Source organism: Sardina pilchardus, chromosome 4, assembly GCF_963854185.1.
Source record: "Sardina pilchardus chromosome 4, fSarPil1.1, whole genome shotgun sequence".
NCBI lineage: Eukaryota > Metazoa > Chordata > Actinopteri > Clupeiformes > Clupeidae > Sardina > Sardina pilchardus.
The window spans coordinates 1,254,136-1,270,000 of NC_084997.1; the positions used below are offsets into that span (position 1 = coordinate 1,254,136).

A 15,865-nucleotide genomic window follows, 5' to 3' on the forward strand; every position below is an offset into this window, starting at 1 on the left:
GGGGTGTGCGTTGATGGATTATAATTTCATACCAGGTGTTTCAGGTGACTCTAGTCAAGACTTTTATTTGGACATTCCAGAACATTAACCCTTTTTCTTTTTTTGTATTGTGGCTTTTGGTCATCCTGATTAAATAGATATTAATACTTGCTCAAAACGGAAATGATAGATTATGATTGGGTGAATCAGGGACACCTGTTTGTAGAATAGATAGATAGATAGATAGATAGATACTTTATTGATCCCCAGTCTATATCCAGTCTTGTTTGGGTTGTGATCTCGTTTGGATTTATGATGGCAAAATATACAGTCGGTCATTCCACTTCGCGCTTTATTCACGCTTTCCATGATTCACACAGCTGCTTAAAATGTATTACAATTTTGCCACAAGGTGGCAGCCTAAGTCCACTGTAGCAAGGCAGGGGACTGCATTCAGAGGCGATTGCAAACGGCAGTGTGATTTATCTGTAGGCCCTTATCGAGGAGTCGATGACGTCGACCAATCAACTTCAAAATATCGTCGACGTCATATTTACTCGTCGACATATCGCCACAAACACGTGGGTAACAAAAACAAACAAAGCAAACAGTTCGCATTTCCTCAACCCAAAAAAGCCTTGCAAAAAGCCCTGGAAAACTGCTCGCCTGAGGTGGTCGAATGTATGGGAATACTTACTTTAATTTCACGTTTGTGTAGTATGTTGTGCAGCTTGAGCTGAGTGCACTTCGGTAGTGCTCGCTAACTATCCTAGCTCTCTGCTGTTTTGTCGTGCGTGTTTGGTTAGCAGTTAATGTTAGCTTGCCACTGGCAGTGAGACAGCTGTGTATTGTATTTGTTAGCATTTATTGTTGGCTGGAATGGCTAGCTTATGGCTGCAGAACACAGCTGTCTGGCCGCTAGTAAACTGCACACAGAGCTCATGTTGTGGTCATTTATGAGCAGTGTTTCCCACACATAGACTAATTTGTGGCGGTGCGCCACAGATTCAACACCGGCCGCCACATATTGCGTTTCGTTATTCATTTATTTTTTAACGCTATTAAAAACACACATTGTATTCGCTGCATTTCCTTTCCCTCCTTTCTCTCGGTCACTCACGCATCTCTCTCGTACACACACACACACACACACACACACACACACACACACACACACACACACAGACACAGCCCCTCTCCTCCGTGCTCACCGCGTCTGTCTCCATTAAAACGAGATCAGCCCTGGAAACGTGAAAAACAAACACCTGAAAATAACCCCCCTCGCCTTGGCCCGCTTTCTCTCGCTCTCCCTCTCCCACTCGTGTGATCCAAATAAAACATTCACAATCGTGAACGCAATGACGCATAGAAAACTAGCAAAATTATTATTATCCGCTTAGCATAAATAATTAGCATGCTGCACAGATTTGAGTAAAACTCTTGCATCTCAATACCAATGTTTTCCAACTCCAAAACTCAAAAGGGCCTGTCCCAAGGAGAAAAAGTATTAGCTTACCTTGAAACTTAAACACACGTGGGGAAACTGAACAATCCAACTAGTAGACTTTAGCCAACTTTGTTTACAGTAGGCCTATGTTGAGGCTTCAACCAGACTGCTGAATTAAAGAGGTGGAGTTGTATAAACAGTAAGCTATAATCTGCATAAAGTGTGCTGCTATGAATATCAGAAAGTAAGGATTTTCTCTTTGTATATCTTTTTATTATATAATATAATATAATATAATAATATATAGCAAATATTTTTGTCCTGGTCATTTTTGTTGCTTAATAAACTATATTAAGATTTTTTTGGTATTTATTTGAGATACATTACAGTGGGTACGGGTTGAGAATGCACCTTCTCCCGCGGGACTCCCGAAGAGATCCCGCAGGCCGTCAAGCCGATTTTTTTCGAGGCTAAGGCAATGTACCCAAACAACCACCAGGTGGCAGAAAGTTTCATCTCGCATTTCAAAATGATGAAGACCGCATATCCGTCAATAGTCGACTCCTTAATCTCATTTAATCATTACAATGAAGGTGATGACTGGCGAAATTATTCAAGCGACGTTTCAATGAACCATTGTTGAAATGAATGAAAATGGTTATAGAAAATCGCCTACAGCCTAACGCCGACACAGCTGATTCTTTGATTGATTCTAAGCTGTTTTGATGTAGGGGATGGGTAAACTGGCGCGCTACAAACATGTTACCAATCAAATGTAATATTAGTAGGACTAGCCTACTTAGACACTTTAGTCATAGGCAACGTTGCCATGTTAAGTGCTTGCTTGTGGTGGCGCTCCTGTCCGCTGCTTCTCCCGAATTGTGTGGCAAATTTGTCAGCAATCAGCTTAAATGTCAAATCATATTTATTTCTCTTTGTCGCCATGGTATTGGGGGAAACGCGGAGAAACGAGACGGTCAGTCCTCGTATTTTTTCTTCGCGTTTCGTTATAAGAAATATATAGGTAATAGTTAGTCTTCTTCCGTATTGAACAGATAGGCTACGGGACGCTCTTTGTTCCGTATTTTAAGGAACTACTCAATGCACACACACTACAATGAAAAACACACAAAGAAATCGCTAAACATATAGCCTACAACCAAATGACACTTTAATGCAGCGTTTCTCAAACTATGGGCCGCGAAACGTGGAGACTGCTGCTGGTCCGCGAGACATGGATTGAAATTAGGTCCGGTGATCTGATAATTTGCTGCGCAATTGACCAAGCAACCGCGGACCGACAGAAAAAGAAAGCAAACGTTGCTGCTATCGGGAGGAAATGCTTGCTAATTTTATGTGTTTAAACATAGAGCCATACAATTAGGTGTGTCTGTTATTATGATAATTTTCGAGCATAACTGCTTGTCCATAGCTCAGTGACAGGTGTTAATAGCCTTGCCATAAGCACTGCTGTGGAATGCAGGTGCTTCTTTTATTATGCGGTTAGAGCATAAGCGCTTACTCATATAGACCAGGGGTCTTCAACCTTTTTCAGCCCAAGGACCCCTTGGCTGTGAGAGAGACTGAGCACGGACCCCCACACCTGGCACACCTCAAATCATGCCTATCATTTGAACCGTCAGTCATTAGTGCCTACATGCATGCATGTACGCGCACGCACACACACGAACGCACACATTCTAAACATAAGTTATTATTAACAGGGGGGTAACTGCTTTATACAACTCGTTTCTGATAATTCTTTACATAGTGTTGCATTAACTCGCCCTATAATAGAATGAATGTCACAAGGGTCAACTAAGGTGGATATGTAAGGGATAATCAACGACGCACCGTGCGTTTCTAGGAAAATAATGCACGTTTTAAGTGTTAATAAGGTCCCGACGCCGCAGGCATTATTGCTGTGCATTATTTTCCTATAAACGCACGGCGCGGAGTTGATTATCCCGTTTATACCACTGCTACTATCATTTTCGTTTATATTGCCGCTGTCTTAGATACAACGTTGCTGTGTTTACCGTTACATTCACATTGGCGAATTAATATTCAAGTGTGAGAAGCTCCGCTTTAACCCTCTCTGGTGGTATAAATTCAGCTAAATTCAGGCAAAGCTTCATTTGCTCAACCTGATACAGACAGAGAGCCTCTGCATCTTGTGTAAATATAACTTGTCTTACACAAGGAAACACAAACACACAAGATTAACGTTATCGTTTCATTTTGATGGTATGACATCGCGGAGAACGTTGGATTAATGAATTCACGCAGAACGCCTTGACCCCCGGTTGAAGACCCATGATATAGACTATAACTCAGGGACAGGTGCAAAACCACCAACTGGGATGGATCGAAGGGCAAGCAAGCACTGCCACACAACGTGAAGGCCTTTGTGTTGTCAACACTAAACAGAAAGTTTCCTACGATGGGGAGAAGTGGCCGCAAGGACTGCATCGATAAGATCAACGAATGCCTTCGCAAGCCCCGAAACCCCGGTGATACATTTTCTTTCCTTTAATTCGATAAAAAAATGTTTATCTGAAGAACTTTTCTGAGGTTGTCTTGTCTACCAAATCCTACACTTAAATAGCGTAAACATTTTATCTTATGAAAAAACTCTTAGGGGGAACAGTTAGGCAGCCCTTCCTCCATATCGTAGTAGGCCTATAGGCAATTTATTAGAGGGGTCAAAAAAACTCATAAAGTAGGCTAGCCTGCTACTTTTTCCAGACTAAATGTGTCACTTTAGTGATTGGCTCTTTCAAATGCAAATGAGGTGGATGGGCTTTTGAATGGGCCTGCTGCAGGTGAGAGGGCAAATCCTAAGAATTTATTGTTTTTACAAAGTGCCATTATCATTGGCATATTCTCTTAAAACAATACATAAGTTTAGAGCGAACGTTTCAACTATGTTTGCCATGGTAGACAAAAACACTCAAATAAAACAATAGCCTAAAAAATAGCTGTAGTGCGTAATGGACACGGCTCTATATCCTAAATAATTTTCGAGGTTCGCCATTTGGTAAAAAGCCAGGTCTATATATATATATATATAGAGAGAGAGAGAGATTCATGCATTCTGCATTACCGTGACCCTGTACCTTGGATGTTTTTTTTTCTCATTGGAATACAGCAGGACAGGATGCCTTTTATCTATCAAACGCAAAAGCTGAGATTGTTGGAAGGACTAGGCTACTCAACAAACTTGTTTTTCGTTTCTGGGAGATCTCGTTATCGTTGGATTGTCGGATTTTATAGGCTACTTATTGTATATATAGGATGAACAAAGTCCATGGATTTGCTATATTAAATCCAGTAGCATAATAATTAGGCTATGTGCCACGTCCGATTTCGCAAGTGGTGTAGTAGGCCTAGGCTACATTTAAAAATCGACAGCCGTATATGAGATCCATTTCATGAAGAGCAATTGTCTTGTGCGATCATGCCCCCTCCCCCACACTCGTCTAACCAGTTCACTACATTATAGCCTAGCCTATAGTGGCACTGAGGACGACTGCCTCTCCCTCTTCTCTCTCGACAGACACCTGAGCCCGACACTATGTCAATGTAAAAATGTGCGTGAGTGTGTGTGAACCACGAATTCACATAGGCTATTAACTTTTCTTTTCAGCAGACATCGCAAACATAAAAAAAATCGCAAAACAGAAAATCTTTCATTTTTTAATAAAACGACAACTTTTCTCTTGATGAGTTCTGGAGAGGTGCTTCGAGTGGGTTTTGAACCCCGATCGCTGGCGTACCTTGCACATGCTTTAACCAGTTGCGCCACAGCTCAATTGTTGACAACGTTATGCTTTATTCGCGCCATGTACTTGAAACGCCGATCAAAAGTTCTGACATGTTAAACTGACGTTAATTATTAATTCACCACATGATAAAATGCTGTCATATAGCTTGACGCCCAGCAGCCTATGGTAGTCTATGCCTATCTCTGAATCAACATGAACATGCATACGATACATACGTTGCTAGAAACTTATATTGCGGAGCTAGGCCTCCTAGTCGATGGTTACAATGAATCACCCTCACTGCCCTATCGCATATCTGACCATCCATTGTTACAATGTTACAAAATGCGCGATCTTCTCCATGCATGTAGCCTACGGTTATAAGTAAAGTGACAAGCATAGGCATGTATTAAAAAGATTTCTGTTAAATACATTTTATTTTCAGTCGTCAAAAGTGGTGGGGACAAAATCTGTGATAACAAGTGCTGGGTACATGTAGGCTACCCGTCGCTGGTTAAAATGAACATGCCTCCGTTTTAAAATAGCCTATACACATTTCTAAGTATTCCTAGCATGTAAATGTAGCCAAAATGTCCATCTTGTCCATCTCTTTCGTCTTCGCCTTGACATTGACAATAATAGCCTATTCACGGAAATGCGGTCTTGTAACCGTAGCCTAATTAATTCATGAATTAATCTAAGGTTGCCTTTCGAGTAGCCTATTTCAGGTTGAATTGAAGGCTATTTCCTTCTGATAGGCCTATAGGTTTCTAAAACCATTTTCATTCATTTCAACAATGGTTTATTGAAACGTCGTTTGATTAATTTCGCCAGTCATCACTTTCATTTTAATGATTAAATGAGACGGATATGCGGAGCATTTCTCTCCCTCTCCATTGACCAAAACGTTGCTCTGGCATCTCTGCTGGACTGACTGAGTTAGGCTACGTCGAGTGAGAGAGCTGTGAGGTAGGCTGTAAACATTCGAAAACTCTGCAACTGCAATCTAACATGCCGAGCGTCATGTCTCTTTTCTCCGCTTGTCACCAGCGCGGTGTCCTCGGGTTTTTCCATGAGCCGAACCTTCATATTATTAGGGCGGTCTATGTTGCCCCCTTGCGGTTGCAGTTTTCCCGATGCTTCGGGAGTCCCGATGTGCGGGAAAGAAAGGAGCATTCTCAACCCGTACCATCTGTATGTTTTTTACTAATCGAACAACAGAAAAATAATCGTTAGACTAATCGTCCAATTAGTCGTTAGATTAGTCGACTAATCGATAAAATAATCGCCCGATTAATCGTTTTAAAAATAATCGGTTACCCCCAGCCCTATTTATCTGTAAGCCATTGTTTCTGACTGGATCGTGTCCCACAGGTTGGTCACAGGAGATTTTATTTGGGTCGCCAGCATAGCCTAATGACAATTTCTGTATAGGCCTAGCTTATACCTTATAGCCTAGGAAAGCTAACAGCTTTCCATTGGGTCATTCCACATCAATTCAACCAGGGCCCATGCACTTAGGTCTCGACATATTCTGAAAAAATTACCAGGTGTACCTATGTTAATCAGGAGATACACTGTAAAATTACTCTTATGTAAGATAAATACTTTCCCAGATACAGCCGGTTTCAAGGGGGAGAGGGGTGTTGATTTCGTTCTGCCTCTTTTTTGAGGTTTATTTCTGTAGTCTAACACAGACCATTGCTATGTGCTGTAGGCTGTAATAGGCTGCTGACAATGACAATGGGTTTGGTGCTTCTTTCATTCATAGGCTATCACTCGGTAAGTAGCTTTGTCCGTTCTCTAGTGGATTTCATTGAAAGTGAAAGCAGACGGGTTGATAAATGTTTGATGCAAGTTCGATGTGTGTGGTGAACTATTTGTCTCTTAGAAGAAGCCATGAAACGGTAAAGGTCAAATTATTTATTTAAAAAGACATCATTTATTAAGTTGTTTTTTGTTGGCTTTGCCTCTCGTTCAGTTAATTAGGAAATGGCCTATTGTAGCATTGTGCTGATGGAAAAAAAAAGTCGCCTATTTAAAGGCACAATCTGCATTCTGCATGCTCGTGTTGCTCACCACAGCCGCAGGAGTGTCAAACAATCACAAACAAGTTGTTTACACGGTTTTCAGGCCTCATTTTACATTTGTGCCATGATCACTACACTAACAACCACTCGGACGAAAGATGTAAAATATAGGCTTTATTTTAGCAAAAAGTGTACCACAACTTCATTCACAAGCAGAGCAAACAATTCAAATAAAAAAAAAACTATTAGACTGTGGCTACTGTCGTTTAGATAAAGGCTAACCATAGTCTTTAGGTTAAATTGTGTATAGCCTATGGTAAAGTTGTATTCGGATTGGCAGTCTGACAGAAGCAGTAGCTGGCAATGGAAGTCTGGCCCTGAGTCAGTCTTTTAAATGCTCTACTTTTGATCAGACCACAAAATCAAAAGTCTGAAAAACAAAGCGTTATTTGCTTCTTTGTATCACATTCATCAACAAATAATGAAATAACAAGTCATTTTTTGATTTTTTGATTTTGGATTCTCAATTGAATATCAAATGAACTAATCGAGACCAAGACACAGTCTTCAGTCAATGTCAATATCAATATCAATAGGCCTATGGTTCGCTAAATTTTACAGGACTAGAGGACTGTAAGGGGGCAGGCTATATATTATCATCGAGTAGGCCTATACTAAATAGACAAAATTATAACTATGTTGGTTTAAGTTGCAACAAAACATGTAATAAACTGAGAAATTCCATTCCACATCATTGTTGGCAAAATGATCATGATAGCCTATGTATTTCAGCCATTTAGTCTTGAGTAGGCCTAGGCTACTTTGCTCCATTATAAATGAGTTTTAGTTAGGCCTTATACTATATTGTAATATGCTATAATGTTTGAATATGTATCTCAATCTATCAATAGTTCTCTTAAAAGTCATTAGATGTCATCATTTAAGGGGTTATTTTTATATTACTATATTTTCCTTTTGTTGTCCTTTTTTGTCCTGCCAATCACACCCCTGAGCTCTACATGCAGTGTGTGCGCACTAAAAAGGTCTCCATCAAGGCATTTTAAGGCTACTGGTATATGTGGGCTTGATGTTATATTTCTTGTGTTGTGAATGAGATTGTGATCATTTAATATAGTGCTTTTCCTTGTGTTTGCTCCATCAGATACCTCTTTGTTTTGCAGCTGAAGCAAGATGTACTGAGTGGCAAGTGAGTGTACAGTTAAAATGATGATTAAAAGCTTCTAATCATCTGGAAATGTGACAAACATGCTTGGACAAAGACCCATGGCTATCTTGTCCCCACGTACAGTATTGAGGATGGTATGATAGGCAAAATATTCCATAAGAACCACTGTTGGCTATGGCTATGGCTATGGCTATGGCTATGGCTATGGTTATTTAGCAGACGCCTTTGTCCAAAGCGACTGTTGGAGAGTTACAGACAAAGCTATCATCTTGGGGTCACCAAGTCCCCCCAAAAATCTTCAAAAGCTAATCGATTATTTAGACGGCATGTCAGAAAGCCAGTTCAGTCATTTAATTAACAATGTAAATGTCAGGAGTTACTGAAGACATGTCTGGGAGTGTGGTCTATATTGTCAGATGAAAAGAAAATGTCGCTCTTTGGCTAAAAACACTTAAGGTGTATTTGCCATACATAGAAGAATGACTATACTAAATAGAATCCTATGCCTAATGAGAATTATGGTGGAGGGGCTGTGCTATTGTGGGGCTGTTTTAATTTCCTGTTATCATGAACACCAAGAAAAACCTGAACATTAAAGGCCCTAAAAGTTGGTCATGATTGGATCATTCATCAGGTCAATGAACCAAAACAAATCTCCAGATCAAAACAAATATGATTTACTGAACACAAAATCAAGCTTCAGACATTGTCATTGCAGTCCTCTGATCTAAACTCCATAGACCAACAGTGGGATGAGTCAAAGAGGAGAATGCACAAGTGTGGACCTAGGAATCTGGACGATCTGGGGAGGTTTTGTAAAGATGAATGGTCTTAAATCCCTTACTTTGTATTCTCAATCATTATGGGGTGTCAGAGAAGAATATTACAAGCTGTTTTATTGACAAAGGGAGGTTTAAGAAGGTATTACAAGTAGGGGTGCCACTGCCAATAGTTGTGCGTGATGTGTTTTTGTTAAAAGATATTTATTTCTTTGAGATTTTCCTTTTTCTCAAAATTATTTGCTTCCTTTCAATGTTGGATTTTTCCTCATTTTGTTTCATTGAAAAATTACAATAAATAACCAGCAGATTATTTTTTATACCTGTTTTTAGTCAACTTTACCAAGGGTGCCAATAATTCTGGAGGGTACTGTAGCAAACTGAACTATTTTCGCTAATAAACAACAGTCGTATTTTGCACACCAAGGGCGGAGTTGCTACTGGAACTTGCTCGGCAACTACAAAAATCTGCATGCTATTGACACTTGCTGAGCATAACTATGTATCTTAAATATAATCTGTGATCTGATCAAGTAATGCTCTTTATTTGTTGTGGAAAATGGAAATATAGTTGTTGCTGTATGTTTTCATATGGTTGTTGACTGTATGTTGTGTTGCCTCAAATACATTTCAGGTTGGAATGTCCTTTTGACACAGCTGTGGAGTTGGCTGCCTTCTCTTTGCAAGGTGAGTCATACACATACATCTGCAGTAGAAGACCTAGTAAATACTAAGAAAAACTTGAGATTATTCAATAGCAAACCAACATCTCCCGCACCTAATCTTATGTCAGGTTGGGGCTTTCTCCATTTAAAATCATGTGTCTGCACCGCCAGGAGGATACCAGGGGGGTGGAAAATGAGTGTAATTCCCCAAATGGTGGAATATCCCTTTAAGATCATATGCTGTCCCTAGTCCACAACTGCTACGCTACGCTACGTCCTAACAGCAGGATGCAAAACAAAGCTTTGTGATCATTTTAAGGTTTTCAAGCAGGTATTTTCACGTTGTGTCTTAAAACTATTTACAATACAACACCTTAAAGGAACACTTCACCGTTTTTTCATATTAAGCTATGTTATTCCCTTAACTAAGATGAGTTGATGCATACCTCTCACGTTTCAATGCGTGCACTCACTGGCTCTGGTGCGCGGCGCTACTTTGATAGCACTTAGCTAGCCCAGTTCATTCATTAGAAATAGAATCCATACAGAGATGAAGTTAGAACTGACCAAACACCTCCACGTTTTCCATGTGTTAAAATAGAGTTACACGAGTAGTCACACAACCAAGTATGGTGAGACAAAATAAAACGTGGTGCATTTCTAAGCAGGTAAGAGGGATAACTATATTGTGTGGCGCAGTAAAATCCTCACACCAAAGTGAAACTGAAAGTGCAAGAGTGAGGATATTACTGCGCCGAGTCTAAGTGCTCCCAATTGTTATTTCGCCACACAATTTAGTTATCCCTCTTACCTGCTTAGAAATTCACCACATTTTATTTTGTTTCACCATACTTGGTCGTGTTACTACAGATTGCAGGATTCTGGGAGCCAATCAGATTGCAGGATTCCAACAGCCAATCAAATTGCAGGATTCTGAGAGCCAATCAACTTGCAGGATTCTGGGAGCCAATAAGATTGCAGGATTCCCACAGCCAATCAGATTGCATGATTCTGTGAGCCAATCAGATTGCAGGATTCTGGGAGCCGATCAAATTGCTGGATTCCAACAGCCAATCAAATTGCAAGATTCTGGAAGCCAATTAGATTGCATGATTCCAACAGCCAATCAAATTAGCATTAAACCTGGCTAAAGAACAAACACATCTGCTTCTTTTTGGCTTAGATTCCTATCCATATAATGACGGTAAAATTATTATTGTTACTATTAGTAACTACTTTTGGCAATGGGCTACTATCAAATTCTAAAATTAATTTTGTAATAATTAATTACAAATAATGATTATAGGGGATGCATTTCAGTTGTTAGATTTGCACATAGCATGTTTGCATGGTCTTCTTTTTCTCGAATTTGCTCTTTCTCGGGGCCTCACTGCAGGAAATTTACTGTAGGCTACATTAATTAGTTCATGTCAGAGTGGCGGACGTTTTTTTGTAAAACAGGCTTAAAATACAATTGTATTTGGCAGACGACCATACTAAACTCAATCTTTTAAAGGTAAACTATGCAACTTTTTTCAGTTAATCAATTCGTTCTATACTGTTATATATGATTAAATGAGTCATTACCGGTCGAACTATGTTTTTTTCGGCCGCCCTAGTGGTCTGTAGTGGTAGAACCACGCTTGCAATTTCAGGAGCCCTCGGGCACGCACCCATGATCTACTCCAGGAAGTGTCACGTAAAGTCTCATGAAAAGGCACGGCAGACTGACCGATTGAGGAGTTTTGTCAAATATACACGCTAAAGCTGTAGGGGAAGCTCTGCAGAGACATATGCGAGCATAAAACGAGCAAAAACGAAAAGCAAAAGCGAAACCGGCTATGAAATCGCCAATCCTGCATAGTTTTCCTTTAAGATTGAACATCAGTCTAGCGAGGCTGCGCTTTGTTTCTACCGCACTTCGCGTCGCTTAAGTTTCGTTTTCGGCCTATCACCGGCCAATAGCGTGCCAGGACTAGAGTATGGCCGTTTCTGATTGGAGCCAAAGATTCTGGCACTAAACAGTGAAAATAGATCTGATGGTATCCAGCCTGAGCTGCCGGGCGAAATTCAAATTCCCTGGAAGTTCAGGCAGTGTTCACCCAGCCTAGCTGCTAGTGACAAAATCCACAAAATACCAGGAAAGTGTCACTTCAGCGTGGCAACCACAAAGCTCTTCACATTTTGAGGCAGTGCTCGTTACCTCTAGAACCATCCCAGTTTGTGGTTTGTATGAATCTGTATGTGAATGTAGGGCGGCCTACCCGAGTCAAACTTTAATTTAAAAGTATTTTTGCTGGCAACAAAACAAAAGGGTTCACAAACGTTATTCTTTTTTTTAAATGCATACCGTCATGGCGATAAACAGAAAGAAGGCTATGATTTGAAATGTTAGTTAACTGTTGTCAGATTTGTCAAATGAAATACAGGAGAAACTATATTGTTCATGTTCTCTCGTGCTGTTTCATTCCGAACCGAAAGCCGAAAAGGAATAGTAAGCTCACTGTTGCAGACGCACACCCAACATAGCCTATACAAAAGATTGCTAATGGCCCAAGCTGATCTGGTGGGTGGGGAATTTGTGTGTTTTTTTTTTTACGTGGGCAGCCGTGGTGTACTGGTTAGGGCTTCGGGCTTGTAACCGGAGGGTTGTCGGTTCGATCCCCGACCAGTCCACCACGGCTGAAGTGCCCTTAAGCAAGGCACCTAACCCCTCACTGCTCCCCGAGCGCCGCTGGTTGGGCAGGCAGCTCACTGCTGTGGGTTAGTGTGTGATTTACCTCACTGCTGTGTGTGTTCACATTCGGTTAAATTGGGTTAACTGCAGAGAAACGAATTTGCCTCACAGGATCAAAAAAGTATATATTCTATTCTATTTTTCTATTCTACATGTGTTCTAAGGCACATAAGTCAGCTCACAGAGGGGGGATGGTACAGTTAGGTTCCAACACTTGATGGCTCCCATCTGAAACAGTTTTTAATTTAGGTGCAACAGCATATTATTTGAGTGCACCTGACATTTTGAGATGTTCACATTAGGCTAAGTATTTTTGCTTGAAACTAGGCAATACGCATCCAAAACGACTGCTGTTGGGTGCAGCTGCAACATGGGTAGCCTACTTTGTTCACTGAAGGCTTAGACCGTGCTGAGCAGATAATTATACAAAAAGGCTACATAAATTGGCTTTGCTATTCATTATTTGCGTTTTCTCTCCATCTCAGAAGATAGCAGATAATGTTACGTTTGTCCTACATAGCATTAGCTTACAGGCCGTGTTGAACCGCTTCAAATGGGAATCGAACCCCGAACTCTCGCGCAGTGTTGCCAGATGCCAGCAAGGTTTTCCAGCCCAAAACCTTGTCAAAAACCGCGAGAATGCACAAAAAAATGCCCAAATTGGTTTGGCTTGAAACACATGGAAATAATTAACAAAGCTTTTAAATTATTCGTTTTCCGATGAAGCCGATCCGATTTTAGAAACAATATTCAATCAAATGAAGGCAAAAGTAGGCTACACTGACATCAGATTATGATCATGGAAAATAATGCGATCAACTTAGGCTATCAATAAGTCTGCTTATTGACAATTGGCCTACAAGTCGCATATGGAACAATTTCAATTTCAATTTAATTTCACTCATAGAGCGCCAAAACATTACACATGTCTCATGGCGCTTTACAGAGTGTTAAACATTCAAAGAGAGCCCATGAGTAACAGGGGCAAGGAAAAACTCCCTAGAATTGGAGATACATATAGGAAGAAACCTCAGACAGATCCACGACTCAAGGGCCCAACCCATCTGCCTAGGGTCAGTTACAGTAGAGTAAAGTCATTTGTAGTATCAGAAGGTTCAAACAGTCCAGTATAGGGAATAAATAGTCCATCAGTAATCCATTAGTAATTTTGGAGGGTAATGGGTCGCTGGGATGCGTGGGCCGGGGATCCTGGCAGGGAACCACAGTAGGGCAGTCATAGGGATGATGATGGCAATGGCACTCAGGGGGATGGGACTTCAGGTGTGATGAGGGCCAGGCACAAAGATGGCTGATGACTGGTAATGGTTCACCTCACTGGCTACGCACAGTGCGTACGGCTGTGTCCGCAGCCTGCTGAACAGAATGTGGCAGGAGCAATGTCACTAACTTCCAAGGCATGCTTAGGCTGTTTTCCCTTGTTACCATGTATCCTAGGAGTAACACCATTCTCCAAGTAGTGCTTGATGAGTGCAGCTAGACGATCCTTGAGCACAGCATGCATGTACATGAAGGTGTCACGACATATTTTCAGGCCTTCGTAGTAGTAGCCGATAACGTTTACGAGTGGTCTGTGACCCCTTTTTTGAATTCACTGTTTGTTGCCCACAGTGTAAATGGCTTCTTATTTGGGATAAGACAACCATGTCGAGTAGAGTATTGTCTAATTCTAAATGCTTCATCCTAAGTGACAGCAATTCTTCCTCCTTGAAAGACAAAGAGCACTTTCCTCCATTGAAGTACTTGCAAGTGCAGGAAAACCCTGTTTGCATTTTGATGTCTGGACTTTGGGATTGGGCATTGGGAGCGAATTGCTCTTGTTGGTTTTCGGTGTTGAGATTAACCAAACAAGCAGCTTGGGGCTCAATAACCAAAACTGGAGTGTCATCGTTCACATCATCGTTCACATCATCGTTCAGGTCCTCATCTGAAAAACCAAGAAGGAGTGTTTGGAAATAATACATACTTTTAAAAAATAGACTCACAACAACAGCAATTTGAGGCGATTCCCCCTAAATTGATGGCATTTAATTTGTTCAATCCAATCCAATCCACTTTATTTATATAGCACAATTTAAACAAACACAAGGTTTCCAAAGTGCTGTACACCACAAAATGAGGACAACAGTAGGATAAAAGAAATAAAACTACTTCTAAAAAAGTAAAAGAAATAAAATAAAAGAAGTAGGATAAAAAGAACGTAGGATAAAACTATTCAATTAGCATAAAATAATAAAATAGAATAAAATCAAATAAGGTAAAACAACAAAACAAATAAGATGAAAATAAGTCAAATCAAATAAGAATAAATAAATACATAAAGTGCACTGCCCATGACACATTATGACAATAATTGGCCTGCAATACTGTGCTAAGTGATCAAGGTCAACCGGGGGGGTCACAGAAGTGCCACTAAAAACCATAACTTCTGTCTTTTTTTCATTAAAATTAAAAAAATTAAGAGACATCCAGGCCTTAATATCGTGTAAACACTCAAGCAATGGCTTAACACAGTAGGAGTCTGACTTTTTAAGAGGGACATAGATCTGGCTGTCATCTGCATAGCAATGAAAAGAGATGCCATGTTGCCTGAGAATTGAGCCAAGTGGGAGTAGATAGATGGAAAATAAAAGGGGGCCAAGCACAGAGCCCTGTGGCACCCCATGTGACAGGGGAGCGGTGGAGGACACAGAGTTGGCAAGGCTAACACAGAGACAGAGACAGATAGGACCTGAACCAATCTAGTGCTGTGCCACTAATGCCCACCCACTGCTCCAGACGAGCAATCAGGATGTCATGATCCACTGTATCAAAAGCAGCAGTCAAATCTAAAAGTACAAGGACGACACAGTGGCCAGAGTCAGTAGCTAAAAAGATGTCATTCAAAACTCTTAAAAGTGCTGATTCAGTGCTGTGTAATGTTTTAAAACCGGATTGGAAAATCTCAATAATATTTTGTGCATTTATAAAATCCATGAGCTGGCAATAAACAATCTTTTCCAAGATTTTAGAAAGGAAAGGTAATTTGGAAATAGGCCTAAAGTTATCTAAAACAGTAGGATCCAGACCAGGTTTCTTTAACAAGGGTTGCACAACTGCATGTTTAAAATGAACAGGCACCACTCCAGAGGACAGGCTGCTATTAATGACTGCAGTCAATGCTGGTCCAATAGTTGGAAAAACCTCCTTAAAAAGGCGAGGAGTGACAGCATCACTTGGAGAACCTGAGGGCTTCAAATGACCAACAATCTCCTGTA

At 40.6% G+C, this 15,865-nt stretch overlaps 1 protein-coding gene across 4 annotated transcripts in view; it reads left to right on the plus strand.

Moving 5' to 3' along the window:
• The window catches only part of epb41l5 (erythrocyte membrane protein band 4.1 like 5), a 225,250-nt gene that overhangs the window by 90,691 nt on the left and 118,694 nt on the right, over positions 1-15,865 (plus strand). For all 4 annotated transcript variants that reach the window (XR_009938816.1, XR_009938817.1, XM_062533706.1 and 1 more), the window contains exons 6-7: positions 8,386-8,430; positions 9,823-9,875. Coding sequence is in view for 2 of the 4 variants with exons in the window: in XM_062533706.1 (XP_062389690.1) it covers positions 8,386-8,430; positions 9,823-9,875 (98 nt within the window). In the remaining 2 variants the exon portion in view is untranslated. The remainder of the gene's footprint in view (positions 1-8,385; positions 8,431-9,822; positions 9,876-15,865) is intronic.